Source organism: Cheilinus undulatus, linkage group 19 (assembly GCF_018320785.1).
Source record: "Cheilinus undulatus linkage group 19, ASM1832078v1, whole genome shotgun sequence".
Lineage (NCBI taxonomy): Eukaryota > Metazoa > Chordata > Actinopteri > Labriformes > Labridae > Cheilinus > Cheilinus undulatus.
Window position 1 is genome coordinate 32,232,484 of NC_054883.1, and position 20,580 is coordinate 32,253,063.

The window sequence follows — 20,580 nt, forward strand, 5'->3', positions numbered from 1 at the left end:
ATTCTAGCTGCTCAACAGTCCCAAGTCTTCTTCATTTTATGATGCTGCAAATGTTTTCTATTGGTCAAAGGTGTTCAGGACCTGGACTCTTGTCTGAAAATTTGGAAGTATTTCCTTCAGAATACCCTTTCTTATACAGCCCTCATACTGTGGAGTGACAGAACTCCATATTCAATGGGACAGGTAACAGTAACTAAGGGGTCAGAGCTTGGCAAAGGGTCAGTTCGATTCAACTTGATTTGATTCTACTTGAATTGACTCGCCTTTGGTTATATTTTATTTTTTGTTTTGATTTAACTTCATTTGATTTAATTAGATTTGTCTGGATCAGCTGGACTTGATTTGGATTTGATTGATTTCACTTGATTCCATTTGTCTGGATTTGATTTGAATAATAACTTCCAGGTTTTCCTCCACATGTTTTTTTTTTTTTGACGGTCCTCATCCTGCTGTGTTCTGATTTCTGATTGGACAGAGGAGAATTAAAGATTATGGGTTTTATCCACTCAGTCTTCTTAATTTTATGATGCTGCAAATGTTTTCTATTGGTCAAAGGTGTTCAGGACCTGGACTCTTCTTCTGTGAAGCCATGCTGAATGTGGTATGTGCTTTAGCATTGTTTTCCTGAAATATTCAGGGTCTTCTCTGAAAGAGATGTTGTCTGGATGGGAGCATATGTTGCTCGAAACCTCAATCTACTTCTCAGCATTGATAGTTCCTTTCCAGATGTTGAAGCTGCCTGCGCCACAGGCACTAATGCAACCCCATACCATCAGAGATGCAGGCTTTAGAACTGTGCACAAGCTGGATGGTCCCTCTCCTCTTTAGTCCACTGGCATCCGCAGTTTCATGTTGACTCAGCCCATTTTAAATGAGCTTTGGTCCAGAGAAGACGGCGGTGTTTCTGGATCTTGTTCATTTATGGCTTGTTCTCTCCATGATCCAGCTTTAACTGTCATTTGTGGATGGCATGACCAACTGTATTGGCAGACAGTGATTTCTAGAAGTGTTCCTGAGCCCATGCAGTGATTTCCAGGACAGAATCATGTCTGTTTTAATGCAGTGGCCCCTGATGGCCCCTTCAGTCCCTTGCTCATTGGTTATGACCTGTGAGAGGTGCACACCATACCTTTTTTTAGTGGAAACTAAACACAAGTAAGAACAGCTGCTTATGTATTGCAGGGATGTCGTCTAAAAATCAGAATTGGGTCCATTTACAAGAATGTTAACATTTTGGTGCTTTTAACTGGTCATCACTGTGTGATTTGTCCAACATACGGAGACAGATGGACGAGGCAGTTGGACCCAGCTCTTCAGAGAAGGCCTTTAGTCTTTTAAATTCAGACCTTCCCTCTCCCTCCTCTCTCTCCTCTCTCTCCTCTGCCCTTTATTCCCCCTGGAGGACTTTTGGACTCTGCAGATTTTTAAGGAATAAATTGAAAGTTTTTATAATAAATATTCAGTGGCTCCTATTTTGCTCTCATTTCTGTGAGCGTGTGAGTGAAAAATGAGGCTAAAGTCGGCCGTAATGAAGTTTCTTTGTGGAGAAATAAAACCAGAGAGGACGGAGGAGGTGAAACTCTATCAGACTGAGTATGTGTGTTGATGAAGGTGCTCTGTGTGCGATCCAGCTCTCTGCACAGTCTGAGCTTTTTTCTGGATCTTTATACACACAGACACGGTCAGCACAGTGGTGTCCTTGCTCAGAGGCTCTCAGGCAGAGATGGTGACACTAAAACACTCGGAAGTAGGATGTGTTTTTTTTTTTAGAGAAAACAATCTGTTCTTGACAAAATATGTGCATTTAGTGAATAAATAAAGATATTTTTAATGTTTTCAGTCAGACATCAGCATTTTCCACAGGATATCATCAGACTATGGTAGGGGGCTGTGAACTGTCTTGAAGGGTCTTGGGTCACGCCCTGACAAGAGTGAAATTTGTTCATTTTAAAGTTGAATCCATCAATTCTGAGAGCTCTGTGGGAGCAAATCTATGAAAATGTTCCTCTAGTTGGATGTGCCAGTTCCTGTTACTGCTGAAGTTACTGTTGTCCATAGGGTTGGGGATCGTTAATAATTATTGATATTTGTACCCTTGTCAATACCCTTATCAACTGAAGTCCTTATTGATACGACTAATGATTAGGGTGGATATCACTGGTTACCTCCTCAACTGATTTGTTTCTCATTCACAAAGTCCTGATTTGATGTGATTCAGCTTGATTTGTCTTGATTCAGTTTGACGTGTTTCAATAACTTTGCACAATTTGCATTCATTTTTGCATCTTTTGTCAGTTTGGATACATTTTTATCACTTTTTCCCACTATTCTGCCACTTTTATCACATTTCTACCACTTCTTAATCCCATTTTTTCCACTTTCAAGCCATTTTTAAATCCTTCCTGCTACCTGCCTGCTTTTGCCACTTCTACACCATTTTTTGCAGCTTTTCGCCAACCCCTCTTAAGACAATATTGCCACCTTTTCTGCTAGTTTTTGCCACATTTTACCCAGTGTTATTCTGGTTTTAAGAAAAGGGATTTACATTTTTGAGATGGCTTACGATTGTTGCATTGATAACCAGTTTGGCTGGGCACACACCCCATCCCCTTCTTGGCAGCTTTGTCTGCATATGACTACTCCTAAATGTGCATGGCTGTTTTCAACCGCCTTTAGGTACAGTGGGAGTCCCCAGTCTCTGGCACTTTTATTGTGAACACATTTTCTATAAATATGAAAGTATTTCCTTCAGAATACCCCTTTCTTATACAGCCCTCATACTGTGGAGTGACAGAAATCCATATTCAATGGGACAGGTAACAGTAACTAAGGGGTCAGGGCTTGGTGAAGGGTCAGTTCAATTCAACCTGATTTGCTTCTACTTGAATTAACTTGCCTTTGGTTATATTTTATTTTTTGTCTTGATTTAACTTCATTTGATTTAATTAGATTTGTCTGGACTTGATTTGGATTTGATTGATTTCACTTGATTCCATTTATCTGGATTTGATTTGAATAATAACTTCCAGGTTTTCCTCCACGTGTTTTTTTTTTTTTTTTTTTTTGATGGTTCTCATCCTGCTGTGTTCTGATTTCTGATTGGACAGAGGAGAATTAAAGATGTTGGGTTTTATCCACTCAGATTTTTATTATTCAGGATCCCCATGAAAAGACATGAAAGAAGCATCATAAAATGCCTTAAAACCATATAAACAGGAAGGTTAATCGTAGCCTAACTTAAGACAAACTTAATCCATAACAGAGCAGCAGGATTAACCTCCATAACAGTTCGATTAAGAAAACTGGGAGCTGAGTTTCAAGTTCAGCGCTGAGGACACAGGGAGAGTTTCTGCAGAGGGAGCGTGTGATTCATGGAGTGAGAAACTCCTCCGACCAGCTCCTGTTGGTGTCGACATCAGCACTCACTAATAACAGTAACATCAGCACAGAGGGGATGACGGCCCGTGTGAGGGTTTGTGAGTGAGACACGTGACTGTTTTTGTCACAGCCGGGCAGATGTAATGAGTAAGCAGCAGGCCACACATACACTCACATGACTGGCAGGTTTAGGCTGCTGGGAGCAGCTGGACAAATACAGTACGGATGTATTTAGAGGAAAATAAATCATTTTGAGTTGCCAGTTTGCAGAAAGTTTGATTCTTTCCTGAAATCAGCATGTTGTCAAAGCAGGCTGCAGCAGGAAAATGCAGCACTCTCAATTTTTAAATCAGTGCTAAATAGAATCCATAATCAGCAGACACTTTATTCGTTATGCAGCAGAATGTTTAGACGTCTGACTATTATGTCCTTGTGTTTTAGTTCTTTAAGTTGTGACTAAGACACTTCAAAGACAATGTTTTTAAAAGAGTGTAGGTAACCTGTACTAAGATAATCCTGGTGAAGCATCAGTGTCAGACGGGGCAGGAAGTGAAGTGAATCAGTGTGAATGGATGAAGGTTAGTGTGTTAGAGCTTCTGCATGGACCTGCAGTTATCCTCAGAACATTTCTACATCCATCAGCTTTGATCCCTACACTTCACAGAAAGATGACTTTTCCACATGATGTACCTGGTCTGGCAGTGATCCAGATCACTAATGACTTAGTCCTGCAGACCTCCTAATACAAACACACGAAGGGAGACCAGAGTCTAGAGGAGTCTAGGACTCAGACCAGAGTCTAGAGGAGTCTAGGACTGAAACCAGAGTCTAGAGGAGTCTAGGACTGAGACAAGAGTCTAGAGGAGTCTAGGCCTGAGACCAGAGTCTAGAGGAGTCTAGTACTGAGACCAGAGTCTAGAGGAGTCTAGTACTGAGACCAGAGTCTAGAGGAGTTTCGGACTCAGACCAGAGTCTAGAGGAGTCTAGTACTGAGACCAGAGTCTAGAGGAGGGTAGTACTGAGACCAGAGTCTAGAGGAGTCTAGTACTGAGACCAGAGTCTAGAGGAGTCTAGGACTGAGACCAGAGTCTGGACAAGTCTAGGACTGAGACCAGAGTCTAGAGGAGTCTAGGACTGAGACCAGAATGTAGAGTAGAGAAGGACTGAGACCAGAGTCCAGAGAATTAAGGTCTGAGACCAGACTATAGAGGAGTAATCAAGTTTGGCTTCTTCTAACCCTTTTGTTGTCATTCTAAACCATTTTTGTCACTTTTTCACTGCTTTTCACCACTTTTTCTGCCAATTTTTGACTTGTTATATCCTTTGGCATCCTTTTACCCTTTTTGCTTCTTTTCAACCTCTTTTCATCACCTTTTAAAACTTTTTCATCTCTTTTTCTTTCAATTTTTCCTTTTTTTTGTCTTTTGCGGCTTGTAATACTTTTTGCTACTTATAACAAACCTTTACAACTTCCAAATATTTTCTTGCCAATTTTACTGCCCTATGCCACTTTTTGACTCCTTTTCATCTTCTTTTAAACTCTCATCACTTTCTTTCTGCCCGTTTTTGACTTTTTTTCTGTCCTCTGCATATTTTATTCCCTTTTCACACTTTTAACTCTTTTTCTGTCACTTGCAACCACTCATTTTCCATTTTTAACCCCCTTTCCCCATTTTTTAAAACCCTTTCTCACCAATTTTTCTGGTAATTTTTGCCCCTCTTTAATCAATTTTTTTTTTAACTTTTGCCTTTTTATCCATTGTAAACCCCTTTTCATGACTTCTTTGCCCATTTTTGCTTCTTTTTGTCCTTTTTGCTACTTTTAATGAATTTGTCTTGTGCTGTGTTTTAATGCTATTTGATTTTTTTGTAAAGCACTTTGGTCACCTGTGGGGTGTTGTGAAGGGCTATATAAATAAAGTACATTTATATTTACATTAACATCTATGAGGTCTGACATTACCTTATACCTTATGGTTTCATTTAATGTGCCCATCTGCATTGTAAACATTAAAAGGTAATTCTATTTGAAGAAAAGGGATTTGCATTACTTTAAAGGGTTATTGTACGACAGCATGAATAGATTAAAAGATAACAGTTATTTTCTTTAATAAGAGTGGTTTAGAGTCAGGTTAAAATTAAAATATGGACACTGTTCTTAATTTTACATTAGACCATGATTTTCTTGACCTCCACAGACCCCCTAGTTTGACTGGGCCTCAGAAAGCTGTACCCTTTATTCACCTTTATAGGCGGCCTTGTGGTACAGGTCTGACTGAAACACTGCAGTTCAAAAGTGAACAGGTCTGGCCAAATACTTTCGTCCATGTAGTGTGCATTGGTTTTCATGTGAATGAAGAGGTTTTTAGTTACTCTCCAAATGTAGAGTCTGTGATTTGCATCTTGCAGCGCTGGTTCTGATTTGTGTCACTTTGTGAAGCTGTGATTAACGCAGACATCACTTTCCTCAGCTGTTTGCTCCCCCGGTTTGATCCTTTAAGCCTCTCTCTCTGCAGACCTCAGCTTGTCCAGCGTTCATGTCGCTCTGCTTTACATCACGTGTGTGTTTGATGTGTTAAAGTGTGTATCTGTCCACAGCGTATGTTTGTTTGTGTGCGTTTGTCCTTGTTGCAGCAGCGGCAGCAGCTCCGCTCCCTGCTTGTTGTTCCAGAAAGATGGGGATCCTCGATGTGACAACGGCTACGTGACACACGTGTGTTCACTTCTCAGCCTGCATGTTTGTTTGTTTATGTGCAACAGGAACACAAAAAGTGAGTTCTGGGATTTAATAAAGTGTGACTGAATATTTTCATCTTTACACTAAATCAGGCTGTCTCCGGGGTTACCTCTGCTGGAAAAGGCACACATACACACGCAGCCATGATCCTCTTATACGGGCTCATTAACTCTGTAGTGCGTTGATTAGCTCCTCAACAATCATGCTGTTATTATTACTGACATCAGAAGAGCCTCTCGCTCGCCCTCTTACACATGTGAGGGAGTGATGTGGGGATGAAGGAGGCCCTCGTAGGACAAAAGCTCTGACTAAGGAGGAAAATGTGAAATAAATCACAGTGTGAGAGTGAATCTTAAATAAATGAGGAGGAGGAGGAGTGGACGGCTGTTTCTGGTGACAGTCACTGAGGTGGTGTTGTGTTACTGATCACGGCAGCGTGCTGACGTCAGCCAGGGAGACGCTGATGAAGTTAAACTCAGCTCATCTGTCAAATATCAGCAGCAGCCTGTGGCCTCAAAGAGCCTGCCGAAGACTGCAACATGCCAGATCTGGACAGATCTGAGTTACAGTGATGTTAAAAATTATCCTGATTTCTTATTTTTGGTATTTCTGTCAGGACCACTTTGTCCAGAAACAGACATGACATGATATTAGCAGGTATTCATTAGCACTTATTTCTGTTATTTATGTTTGGTGGTGTGGTTCAGCTGGGATCCCTCTGCCTTTCCACAAGCCTATGTGGAAACCATTAACCAGGAACAGCACACGCTTCTGCTCTTCCTATGCTGATAAGGAAAGCGTAAGGCGGGAAGAGAAGCCCAGAAGACCCCAGAGCAGAGCAGGCATCCATGACAACAGAATGACAATGCTTAAGTCAGAAGCAGAATGGAGGAGGAGCTGGGGTGGAGGAGGGTTGCAGGAACAGCTTGCAGAGAGAACTGCAGAGTGTAGCCTGGCAAGAGCAGTTTAAATAAGGCATCATGAGAGCAATTAGCCAATAGCATGCTTAGGGCAAATACGCTGGCTGTCAGCTGATGAGGGCTTGCATGAGATTTTAATTCTTTCATTTATTAGGAGAATAAAGCCATCCAAAGCAACCTGGCTCTGTGTGAAAAGGTCATTGCTGCCTAAACCTAATGACTGGTTGGTCAACCCTTGGTGGAACAACCAATTAAATTTTTATTTATTTTATAAATTAATTGTATATTATATTATATTATATTATATTATATTATATTATATTATATTATTGTTAATTTTTTTTTATTATTGGCTTTGCTTTGGAAACAATGGTTCAATCCATTCATCTTAATAAAGCCATTTTGATCCTTTGCATTAAAGATTATGTTCATTAAAAACAGCACCTACTAAGGTGTATTAACTAAATAGAAAACTCACGTTTTGTTTTCATTCATACATTTCTCGTAAAGTCAGTTACCATGCAACTGGAGGGTTGTGGGTTCAATTCCCACATCCAGCATTTACATGCCAATATGTCCACAGTGGGACACTTAAACCCAATTTGCTCCCACTGCTTCATCTGTGGTGTATAAAAGGCTGGGGACTGAAAGTAACTAATTACATTTACTGAAATTACTGTAACCGGGTAGTTTTATTGTGTACCTGTACTGTTTTGAGTACATTTTGAAACCTGGACTTTAATTTCTACTCAAGTAAGTTTTAACCAAAGTAACTGTACTTTTGACAAATGCTCTTGTAGTTTTCCCACTTCTGTTGATTAAACAGTAGCACATAGTGAGTAGGGATGCCCGATATTGTCAGCAAGTGAATTATCTGTATTGTAAATTTCCACCAATATTAACAGCTGATATTTTGGCTGTGAAATGTGTCTATATCAGCTGTCAATGTTTGCCTGATGAACAAAAGAGTTAGTTGAGTTTTAGGCTGAACCAACAGACCTACATCACAGAAACCTTTACCATATCAAAGTGTGTTTTAAAGACTGAAATGTGTCCATTTTATTCATCATCAAATTTTAATGTGTGTGTTTTAAAGAGTGAAGTTTTAGTTCTAAACTTAATTTAAATATTTGTGTCCATATCAGCTAAATTAATTAGTATTTCCTTGCATATTTTAATGGCAACAATCCAGTATCATGAATCTGTAATTGAGAGAATAATTCAACATCACACCCCACAACTGCTGTTGTATTTTACTTTATTATAGAGGTGTGACTTTACCTGAAATCTGGTTGGAAATCCATAGTCTCATGTTGTTATTGACAATAAGAAAAAAACATTTTACTGTAAAACTCCTCTATATCTACTTATTTATCAAAGAAGACTTTAAATAAAATACTTTACACTGACTTCTTCATATTGATTTTGTATCCTGTAGATCTCTGAAAACTCTCAGAGTATCCATAACGTCCATAAGATATCCAGAACACATAAGACAAAAGAAACCGGGTTCGATAGAAATGGCAAAACGTCATCTGCATACAGTTACAGTAAATGCTCCTTAGCCTCAGCCTGAACCCCCTGAACCTTCAGATCCTGTTTTATTGCCACTGCCAGTTGTTCAACAGAGAAAAATAGTGGTGACAGAGTCCCACTGTGTCTCTGCAGACAGGAACTGCTTTGAATATTGGTACAAATAGAGCAATACAAAAAAAGCTTAAGTTTTTATTTGCCATTATAGTCACATAACTGTTTATATATTCCAGTAACATTACAGCAGCACACATTTTCTTAAAGCCCTGGTTTTCCTGCAGAAAAGGATGTTTGGAGCTTGACTCTGCACCACAGAGTTGATGTTTAACAAGCTTTTTAAGACAAGTCCAGACGAGACATGATGGTTAATAAACAGCTGAGGGCTTGAATGGTTGATCTCTCTATGATGAATAAGGTTATGCCTGAATTTATTTCTCTTCGTGGAGTCTGTGTGCTGATAGTTTTCCATATTTTTGATTCTTCTGAACCGCTATATAAAATTTCCTTTCTGGACAGTTGTAGACAGTTGAAGTTTCTTGATAAAATATGGCAACTTTGTGTCTTGAAAAACAACACAATGACGGCCAAATGACAAACTAATGTAGGCTGACACCCTCTGAATGTTCTACTGTGATAACCTGTAATAAACCTACTGCTAGACAACACTGGCAGTACAAAGCTACACAATGAGTGATGGTAGCTCTAAGAAGAACACAGCAGCTTTTTGTCCTGGAGAATCCCATTGTTGTTCAGCAGCTGACCTCTTGTTGGCTTTTAAGGAACGTTTGCACTTCAGCTGGAGTTATTGGAGGTGACACGTGTATGCGTTTGAGTCTCTTTGTGAGTGTGTGAACCTAACCCAGTCTGAAACGTCCTACCCTTTGGCTAACTCTGCCCCCCGTTTAGCTCTTCTATCTCCATGTGTGTTTGTGTTGTTGTGTGTCTACCTGAGTGTGGTTTGTATGTAGGTGTCAGAGCTGCTTCTACACTCTTTGGTGAGCAAATGACTCCCTTTGAAATACCAGATAAATTACCAGCGTGGATGTAAACCTGTCAGTGCACGGTTAGCCGTGTGGATGTCTGTGTTTAATCCTCTCTGTATTTTCGTGTCTGTTTGCAGGTGTTCTCTGGGATCTTCACAGCAGAGATGGTGTTGAAGATCATCGCTCTGGATCCCTACTATTATTTCCAAACAGGCTGGAACATCTTCGACAGCATCATCGTCTCCCTCAGCCTCATGGAACTTGGCCTGTCACATGTAGAGGGGCTTAGTGTGCTGCGCTCCTTTAGACTGGTAACTCCCACCACAAACAAAACACCTGAACTTCATAAAGTTATTACTAAGCATGATTTTTATTTTGATCAAGTTACCAATGAGCCTGTACGTTTTTCCATATATTCATTTAATGACATTACCCAGTGAGCTAATGGAAAACTGTTCTGTGGTCAGATGAATCAAAATTGGAAATTCTTGGAAACCACAGACACCGAGTCCTGTGGACTAAAGAGGAGAGAGACCATCCAGCTTGTGAATGAGGAACAGATGCATATCACTGTGTACTGAACACACAGATTTTTTTTAGATCACCAGTCTGTTAACAGAAACTCTAGTCTTCAGGGTTGTTCACTCACCTACTTGTGAACTGATTGCATTAAAGCAAATGATCAGTTCTAGGTTTTGCTTCGTTTTCATCAGATGTTGTAACTCAGATATTTGACAATTTCATGAAAAATATTTTTAATTTGATAGCAGCAACACATTTCAAAAAAGTAGGGACAGGGCAACAAAAGGTCCAGAAAGTAAGTGGTGCCAATTGGAAGCAGCTTAAGGAGCAACTAATTAACTACTAGTTAGGTTAATCGTTCAAGGTCAGTAACATAACTGGGTACAAAAGGAGCATTTAAGAGAGGCAGTCTCTCAGAAGTACAGCTGGGCAGAGGGTCACCAATCTGTGAAAAACTATCTAAAAAATGTGGAACAATTTCAGAAAATGGTTCCTGTTAAAATAATACTATGAATATCCCTCCATATACACTCCATAATATCATCAAACGATTCAGAGAATCTGGAGAAATCTCTGTGAGCAAGGGACAAAGGTGAAGGTCAGTATTGGACGCTGGTGATCTCGGGCCCTATGGGCCCAATGCAGTTAAAACAGGCATGATTCTGTACTGGAAATCATTGCATGGGCTTAGGAATATAGAAATCATTGTCTGTCAACACAGTTGGCCGTGCCATCCACAAACGACAGTTAAAGCTGGGTTGTGGAAAGAAGAAGCCACATGTGAACAGGATCCATAAACGGCACCGTCTTCTCTGGGCCGAAGCTCATTTAAAATGGGCCGAGGCAACATGGAAAACTGTTCTGTGGTCAAGTGAACCACAGACGTCAGAGAGGGACCATCCAGCTTGTTATCCTGGCTCAGTTCTAAAGCCTGCATCTCTGATGGTATGGGGTGCATTAGTGCCAATGGCATGGGCAGCTTACCCATCTCGAAAGGAAGTATCAATGCTGAAAAATAGAGAGAGGTTTTAAACTATTTCTGCAAGACAATGCTAAACCCCTACTAAAATCCCTATTTTTTTAGATGTGTTGCTGACATTAAATTGAGTTAATGTTTTCAAGAAATGGTAAAACTTCTCTGTTTCAAAATCTGATATGTTTACAAGGATGATGTTTGACAAACTCAATTACACATCTCTGGATAGAAGCACACATCTTTGAAGATTGTGCGTCTGTCTGTGTTGATCTCTCAGAGTGACCTTCCATGTTTTTGTCAGATTCTGCCAGAGGCGCACAGATACAGTAGTAACAGCACACATTTTATGTTTGCTTCTTTAAATCGTTGTGTTTATGTTAGGACGACCCCTGTGTATTTGCCAGGGTTGACTCTAAGGGCTCATCTAAACATTAGTCCTTTACACATGAATGATTTGACTAAAGTGACTTGTGCGCTCCTGTTCATTTCTTTGGATGGGGTCCATGTGAAGGAGTCCACTGAATCAGCTTTCAACATTTCCTTCATAGTTTCTGTCTAATGCAGGTCCAGGAAAGGAATTTGGCCGAGCTTCTTACCTTAAGAAGTTTTTCCTTTCCTTATCTTTATTTTGTTGGTATCTTTTGAAGATGTTTTCTCTGATGCTACCTTTAAACAGACTCTAAAAAAATCCAACGTCATATACAGGCACTTTAAACATCAACTACGTCAACTAATCTTTGAAGAATGTATGTAAATGACATGTTAGTTCATGCAAAGTATCTTATTTTATTTTATTTTATTTTCATTTTTATTTTTGCTGGCCGTCAGAGGCTGTTATATGGCAATAACTTTTGGAAACAGTGTCAAATGTTAAAACAAATCTGACACATAAGCCCTTAAGGACCAAAATGGCTAATTTCATACATTAGGCTACACACTTAAAATATGTGTTTTTTAAAACTTTTTTTTGTTCTTTTAAACCAACATCTCCTCTATTTATGAAATTTAAATAATCACAACTTTCAAGAAATTTAACCCTTTAAATGCCAGGTCCTGTCACTGTGTTCTCCTGTGTTTTAGATGGGAAAATGTGAAAAAAGAAGTTATTTTCAATATAATACATGCAAAGTACATTTTTTTCTTGCTGGTCTTCAGAGCCTGGTATATGTCAATAAACTGTGGCAACATTGATTTTTATGCATTATCATTTTCTGCACAATGTCAAATGGAAAAAAAATGTGACACTTAAGCCCTTAAGGACCAAAATGGTTCATTTCATACATTAGGCTATAAAATTATTTTACATTTATTTTTTTAAAGCTTTTTTCAGTTTATTTTTTAAACCAATTCCCTCTTAACTCATTAAAATGAACTCATCATAACTTTAAAGAAATTCAACTGTGTGAATTTATTCTTTGAAGAAAACCCTTATCCCCAACTTCCTGTGTTCCTCTTTCTTCTAGCTCCGTGTCTTCAAACTTGCTCGCTCATGGCCGACTCTCAACACCCTAATCAAGATTATCGGCAACTCCATGGGCGCTCTGGGTAACCTTACACTTGTCCTTGCCATCATCGTCTTCATCTTTGCCGTGGTTGGCATGCAGCTGTTCGGTAAAAACTACCAGGTAACGGCTCTGTCAGAAATACCAACTGGAGTTCACTCAGATTAATAGAAAGACACGCTAATGACATGGCACCGTATCTTTGTACCCTCGTCTAGGACTGCGTCTGTAAGATCTCCAAGGACTGCACTCTTCCCCGCTGGCACATGAAGGACTTCTTCCACTCCTTCCTCATCGTCTTCAGGGTGCTGTGTGGCGAGTGGATAGAGACCATGTGGGACTGCATGGAGGTTGCTGGTCAGCCACTCTGCATCCTGGTCTTCATGCTGGTCATGGTCATCGGGAACCTTGTCGTGAGTGACTTTTGATGATTGGCTGAAACTTTTGAAGATTTTGCTGCAAATTGGAACAAATGAGGCTGCTGGCATGATGTTTGCTGGGTTTATGGGCTCGTTTTTGTGGTATATCTTTGGTTTTTGTTGGAATTATGTCCTGAAAGTGCAGCCTTTCTTTCTCTATTCCCAGAAAGAGTTGTTGGTGTGTGGTTTTCTTTTAAATTTGTGTTAAAATGAGCAGGACTGAGCAGAGGTATGGGACAGGTGACCTTGTGCTAACTCTGTCTGAAGAATTGCTTGATTGAAGTGAGATCTACTGAGAGCTTCAGACAGAGGAAATGTTGATCTGCTGACCTCTGCTCTCTCCATCCACCTCTTCCTCACCCCCTGTTTGACCTCTGTACATTTACATCTGACTCACATTCATGCATCGCTGTTCTACGAGATTATTTTTTCAACCTTTGATGCCTTTATTAGATCTGACAGTTTGAGGCCACTTTCAAATTGTTTTTAGTTTTCATTTTTAGAAAACTTGAGTGTTTAGATCACATGACGGTTGGTGGAACAATTAGCATGGATGCAGCCACAGCAGTAGTTTTATCAGAGGGGGGCATGTATTAGTAGAATTAAGACAAATATCTTAAGCACTTTTAAAACAGTTGTAAGTAAGTTTTATTTATCATGATTTTACTTATTAGCCTTTATAATGAAACAGGAAATTGTTATCTATTCAAGCTATTATTCCAAAAAGATACACAAGGGACAATATCAGTTAAAATGAACCTTTTACCAAGGAGCTTATGGGATGCATTTTCTACATTACTAGACATGTGCCCTAGAGGAAAATGTATCATATTATGTTGACTCTGAGGGCAACCTTAAGCCCAATTTGAGATAATTTTGCCACCAGAAGTGCCAGAGCACTTCATGTTTTTTCCCACTGGAATGGCACCCTTGAGGGGTCATCAACCACAGGGGCATCCTAGAGGGCGCACTTTATCATGTTTTGTCTGCTTTGAAGGTAACCTAAAGGGCACTTTATCATGTTTTGTCTGCTTTGAAGATAACCTAGAAGGCACGTTATCCTGTTTTGTCTGCTTTGAAGGTAACCTAGAAGGCACATTATCATGTTTTGTCTGCTTTAAAGGTAACCTTTGGGCACTTTATTACATTTTGTCCACTTCAATGGCACATAAGAGAGCACTTTATCATGTATTTTGCTTTGAAAGGGTTATAGAATGCACTTTATCATGTTTTGTCTGCTTTGAAGGTAACCTAGAAGGCACGATATCATGTTTTGTCCACTTCAAAGGTACCTTAGAGGGCACTTTGTCATGTTTTGTCTGCTTTGAAGGTAACCTAGAAGGCACATTATCATGTTTTGTCTGCTTTAAAGGTAACCTAATGGGCACTTTATTACATTTTGTCCACTTCAATAGCACATAAGAGAGCACTTTATCATGTCTTTTGCTTTGAAAGGGTTATAGAATTCACTCTATCATGTTATGTCAACTTAAAGAAAATCATAAACAGCCCTTCCACTGTTATGTACATTGGGAGGACGCTCTAGGGGGCACTTCATCATATTTTGTCCACCTCAAAGGTACCTAAGAGGGCACTTTGTCTTGTTTTGTCTGCTTTGAAGCAAACTTAGAGACCACTTTATCATGTTTTTTCACTTTAACAGTGTCATAGAGGGCACTTTATCAGATTTTGTCCACTTTCAAGGCATCCTAGAGGGCACTTAATCATGTTTTGTCCTGTTTTTTTTTATGATCAAGTTTTTCTGAGTCTTAACAAACTTACAGTACACTACACACACAAAGGCCGGAGAGGGCACTTCATCATGTTTCCACCAACATACCCTAGAGGGCACTTTATTCTCTTTTGTCTGCTTAAGGGTCATCATGGAGTGTTTTATATACTAGAATGGCACTGTAAAGTCCACCAAGGGGGCAATTCCCCCTAAGTCCAATGCTTGGAGCTAGATGGGCCTCATTATGGTCTTTGTCTGGGGCCTGCAAAGTACTGAACCCTCCCTGGCCTTTGGACTAATTCTTTCAGAACCTGAAATATGAAAAAACACAAGCTTTTGAATTGATAAATATCCCTTATAGTCAGATATCTGAGTGACTTCTGACCTGATGTTACTAAATCTAATCTTCCCTTTTTTGGCCTCTGGTGAAATAACTCAAAGAATCTTTTTGAACTTTTAACCTTTTTCTCTAAAATAATTTTTTAAATGATCCCATTATCTTTGTCCTTCATTTGGCTGAATAATCACTCAGCTATGAACTCAGGAGAAAAGCCACGTTTTTACCTCCTCTGACTATACTGGAAGACTGATGGTCTCAGTTGAGTTTTCTTTTTGTTGAACAAGCGTAATTAAACACACTGCACTAACGCACTAACAACAACAGACACAGACATGCGTGCACACAGGCACCAAAGCAGAGAGCACTCAGGCTGCCAGACAATAAGAGAGGAAAGATTTCCTTTCTTCTGATAACTATCTGTCATCTCATCTTACACCGCACCCCCACAGACACACACACGACCACACGCTTCATCGCAGCTCAGTTTACCCGCCTCACTATAAAATGTACCACCCCACAACCGGCATGAACAGTCACATGTGTTGGCCTCTAAACACATCAATCAATCTGTTAGTGTGTGTCTTTAATCAGAGGGATTCAGAGCAGACAGGAGGTGGAAACTGGAGAAGAGAAAGTACCATCATCCAATGGTCCACAAATGCACAACAACACAACAACGACAACACAACAACACAAGGGTCAAGATGTGACAGCTTTTTAACAAGATCACTCATCCAAATGTGAAATCCGGTAAAGATAATGAAGAAAACTTTTTAAACTTGGGTCCAAGGCAGAGCTATTACAATTAAACTGCAATAAAGCCCACAGCAATTTTAAATTGCAGAGGTGCAATACTTTATTTCAACCTGATATGTGTGTCAAAATACAATGTTTTTTTTCTAACATAGATGTTGCGTTACAGCACTTGCTTACACAGCTGAAAAGGGGTTGACATCCCTTGTCTCCAGAGCCTCAGGGTGTTGGGTTTGCACCCACATGCCCATAAACTACATTGCATGTAAATACCTACGAATAAAGGATTTGCCAAGGGGGGTGAGTAAACTCTCTGCAAGGAAGCATTCTACACCCAACTTGACTCAGTGGTGGATTTGGTCCCCAGGGGTGAGGCCTTGGTCAGTGACTTCAGTGCCACCACTGGCCCTGGCAGCAAGGGCTACGAGGCATTCGTCAGTCCACACGGCTCTGGACAGTTAGACGTAAGCTTCTCAGTGCTCCTCAACTTTGTTAGCAGTTGGAGCTTTAAGATTGCTGGAATTTGGTTCTAGAGATCTGTTTGAGGCAGTGGAATTGGTATTCCAATTTAGGCATCACAAAGAAGGAAACGGAACATGTACTTGTAGGCAGATGCTGGCCAAGGACTACAACATTTTCCAGAGTGCCCAGTTCTTAAGTAGTGACCATCAGGTTCTGGTCATAACCCTGAAACTGTGGCTGAGGTACCACAGGAAGGCTGACTCTGGTCAAATCAGAATGGATGTTGGTTGCCTTGGAGAGCCAGACATTGCGCAGGTGTAGGCAGCTAGGCCTGAGGCCACTCTTGGAATACCAGATGCCTCTCCAGATCCTGAGTCTCTGTGGACATACTAAAGGTACAACACCCTGGCTCCTGCCAGTGGAGTTACCAAGTAGAAGGTTGGTCCATCTCTGAGGAAACCATTGATATCATTGAGGCGAGTTGCAGGGCAAGGCTTGAAGGCAAAACCAAACTGAGCAGGAGACCGAGGTGTGAGGCTGCAAGGGCAATGCGAAGAAATGCAGAGGTTCATGGCCTGTGTGAGACAATAAAGGGCCACAAGATATGCCCGTATGGCTTACAGGGCCATACAGAGCCTCAAGTCAGCTGTATCCTATCCCTTTGCTCTGCAGTACAGGCATCTGATGGCACAATCCTGACAGAGGAGTCAGATATCAAGGAATGATGGTCAAGCCACTTTGAGGAGTTGTAGCAGGCAGATATTTTCAAGAAAACTTGACAGGCGGTGAACAACCTGAAGGCTGGGAAAGTACCAGGTATAATGTAGCCTGCATCCTGGCACTTTGGGTCCCCATTAAATGCTTGCAGGAATTAAATAGAGGGTTACTTGCAGCCTATGTTAACTGCCATAAGGCGTTCAACTGGGTGAGTAGGGATAACCTCTTTAGGTTTCTGGAGCTCCACAGGATTCCATATTTTGCTTATCCTGGTACAGAGAAGGCTAAAGAGTGTGGTGGCTCAACTTCTGACTTCTTCCCAGTTGAATTTGGGGTGAGGCAGGGATGCGTCTCGGCCCCTACGCTCTTCAGTACCTGTATGGACTGGATAGCGTGGCAGGTAACAGGGGCAGAGATCATTTGGAGATGACATTTGCTGATGATGCTGTGATCCTTGCGGAGACTGTAAATGTCCCGTGGGGGCTCTTAACTGGCTGAGTGAGGAGGCTGAAGCATTGGGAATGTCTGTCTCCTGGGCCAAAACAAAGATCCAGGAGATCTGAGGATGCCTAGGATGCTGCTATTGAATCTGTGTCTGTGAATGGTGAGAGCGTGGACGTTGTAGAGCAGTTCACCTACCTTGGCAGTGCTATTCATCGATTGCACCTATGGGTTCACAAGGCAAGATGAGCAAAGGTCAGAGTCTTACTGTACTCTTGTGAGGCCTGAAAGTTGGACTCCAGCTGGACTCCTTTGTAACAACTTCCCTTCAGTGCACTCTTGGGTATTCTTTGCTAGACCATTTGTCTAATGCTTATGTTTTCAGGAAAGTGAGGACAGAAAGGGTCACCTGGGAGGATACCTGGAGAGATGAGGCATGGGCCTGGATTAGGACTGGAGGGTGGATATCAGCAGGCCAGAGCAGTACAGGACCAGTTGATGCAGCAAAGTGCTGAAACCAGCATATGCTACCATATCTGTCCTGGCCTAAATATTGCTTTATGGTTGATTTTTAATCAACAAACAGCTGCTAGATCACTCTCAGAAGTGTGAATTGGTAGGTCTGACCTGAAGTGTAAAGGCACTTTGAGTAGTCAGATGACTAGAACAGCATTATACATGTCCATTTAGCATCACAACGGAAGCTTAACCCTTTTTCTGAGATTAAAGAAGAAGGGGAAAAGGAAAGGGAAGGAGTGTAGTGAAGGAAAGAATAAGAGAGGAGGAGGCAGGGACATCTTTTGTCACTTTGTTCTCTTCTTTTGTCTTCTTTTGTTCCTTATTTCATTTTCCTCTTGTTCCTACAGTCATTTTCAGTCGAACAAAGAGTCTCATATTCAGAAGTCAGCGTAATAAGACGTTTGTGCGTGTCTGTTTGTGTGTGTTTGCGAGTGTGTGCACGAGCAGAGCAATAATGGAGTCCCATTCATCTATTTAGCTTAATGGTCTCATGGATATTTAATAACCAGCCTGATAGGCCAGACAGCTTACACACATGCACAGACACGCACATGCTGGCAGTCAACAGCCTCTTATTCTTCTCTTGTCAGTGGCAGGAACTGTATCTCCTCCTGCAGAGGGATACGCTGACCTGACTCAATGAATATCACCAAAACTGTGTGTATTTGTGTGTATATGAGTGTGTGTTTTGGTGTCATGATGACCGAACCGTTCTAATTCAGCTGATTTATTCCTTTAGAAATGGCCTCATTGTGCACATCTCAGCTCAGCCTGTGTGTTTGTGGAGGCATTCCTGCATGCATTCATACATGTGAGCAATTATGTGACCATGTCGTTGTTCTGAGGCGTAACTGTCACAGCCACGAATGCAGGTTGGGGAAGGACACAGAGAGAAAACAAAGGGTGGAAACAGGTCTAAAAGGAGAAAAGAGGAAGGGATGGAGATGAAGTAAGAGAGGAAATAAAGGGAGAAAATATCAGCTTGCAATACTGCAGTTCTGGTTGAATCTACACTGGAGCATATGATAAAGTTTCATGAAGTCCTATACTAGTGCTGGGCAATTAATTCGTTTCTAACCTTGCCAAGCTGATGGACTGCTCAGATTCCTAGTGGTGTAGTACTCGAGAACAGCCTTGGTCTTGAGACCAGAATGTCTTCCAGTAATTTGATTTTGCAGAGGTAAATCTGAGCGTCTTCGGAGCAACAGTGATCTGAAATCAGAGTCTAAAAAATTCAGAGCTTTCCAAACACCTTAAAGGTTAAAACCTCCTTGTTGTCTCTGATGGCGCTGATTTTGGCATTCAGGTGACAATCATAGCATCTCTACTGAAAAACATCAACATCTATTGTGATTGTATGTAAACTTTAGGGTGCTTTCCTGCAGACTTTGTTTCATCACACCTCCAGTGTGTTCATCTTTGTGTGTATCAGTTTTCATACATGTGTGTCTGCAGCTGCACAGTCTGACGCAGGTGAGCCGATGTTCAGTTTCTCTTTATGACAAATGAGCGTCTGAATGTGTTTCCCTGAGCCAGCGATTCAACAGCAGCACACCTGCCACCAGACACTCCCGCTGTACTCCCAATTTTACTTTTATTCTTCTTTCTTATTCGATGTTTTTTTCTACGTTTAATCATTATGACTCTTTTAAATCATCAAGCTGTTCAGAAACCCCAAATCAGCAGTTTGAATCCTCAAACTATATGCTTCCGGTGTGATTAATGGTATTAATTCTGTGTTTGATGAATGATCGTCACGTCTCTACTGAGTATAGAAACATCTGGAAGGAGACAAAAAATCTTTAAGTTAGCGTTTGGTGAGAAAAAGTAATGTAGATGAAGAAGAGGAATGCAAATGCACTTTACTTTTGATACCCAAACCTACAACCAATTCCAAAAAGGTTGGGATGCTGTGGGAAGTTTAAAAAACAAACAAAAGTCAGTGTCAAATCTCATAAACCCACATTTGATTCACAATAGAACATACAGTCCAGTAATCTTTTCTGATGTAGGATTCTAGCTGTTCAACAGTCCTGGGTATTCTGTGCTGGATTTTTCCTTTTCTGATGCTCCAAATGTTTTCTGCTGGTGAAAGGTCTGGACTGCAGGTAGGCCACTTCAGGACCCAGACTCTTCTATTGTGAAGCCATGCTGTTGTGATGGATGGATGTGGTATGTGGTTTAGCATTGTCTTGCTGAAATAGTCAAGGCCTTCCCTGATGAAGATGTTGTCTGGATGGGAGCGTATGTTGATCTGAAACCTCTATCTACTTTTCAGCATTGGTAGTGCCTTTCCAGGTGTGTAACCTGCCACAGGTACAAATGCAACCCCAAGCCATCAGAGATGCAGGCTGTAGAACTGAGCCAGGATAACAAGCTGGATGGTCCCTCTCTTTTTTAGTCTGCAGGGCATGGTGTTCCAAAAAGAATTTCACATTTTGATTCCTATGACCACAGAACAGTTTTCCATGTTGCCTCAGTCTATTTTAAATCAGTTTTGGCCTAGAGAAGACGCTGGTGTTTCTGGATCCTGTTCACATATGGCTTCTTCTTTCCATGATCCAGCTTTAACTGTCATTTGTGGATGACATGGCCAACTGTGTTGACAGACAATGATTTCTGAAAGTGTTCCTGAGCCCATGCAGT

At 40.9% G+C, this 20,580-nt stretch overlaps 1 protein-coding gene across 1 annotated transcript in view; it reads left to right on the plus strand.

Annotated features, from left to right (window-relative positions):
* LOC121527710 (sodium channel protein type 4 subunit alpha-like) overlaps window positions 1-20,580 on the plus strand; it is a 211,113-nt gene that overhangs the window by 107,644 nt on the left and 82,889 nt on the right. Inside the window, exons 16-18 of the mRNA XM_041814736.1 lie at window positions 9,689-9,862; window positions 12,513-12,674; window positions 12,770-12,964. Of these exons, the coding sequence (XP_041670670.1) occupies window positions 9,689-9,862; window positions 12,513-12,674; window positions 12,770-12,964 (531 nt within the window). The remainder of the gene's footprint in view (window positions 1-9,688; window positions 9,863-12,512; window positions 12,675-12,769; window positions 12,965-20,580) is intronic.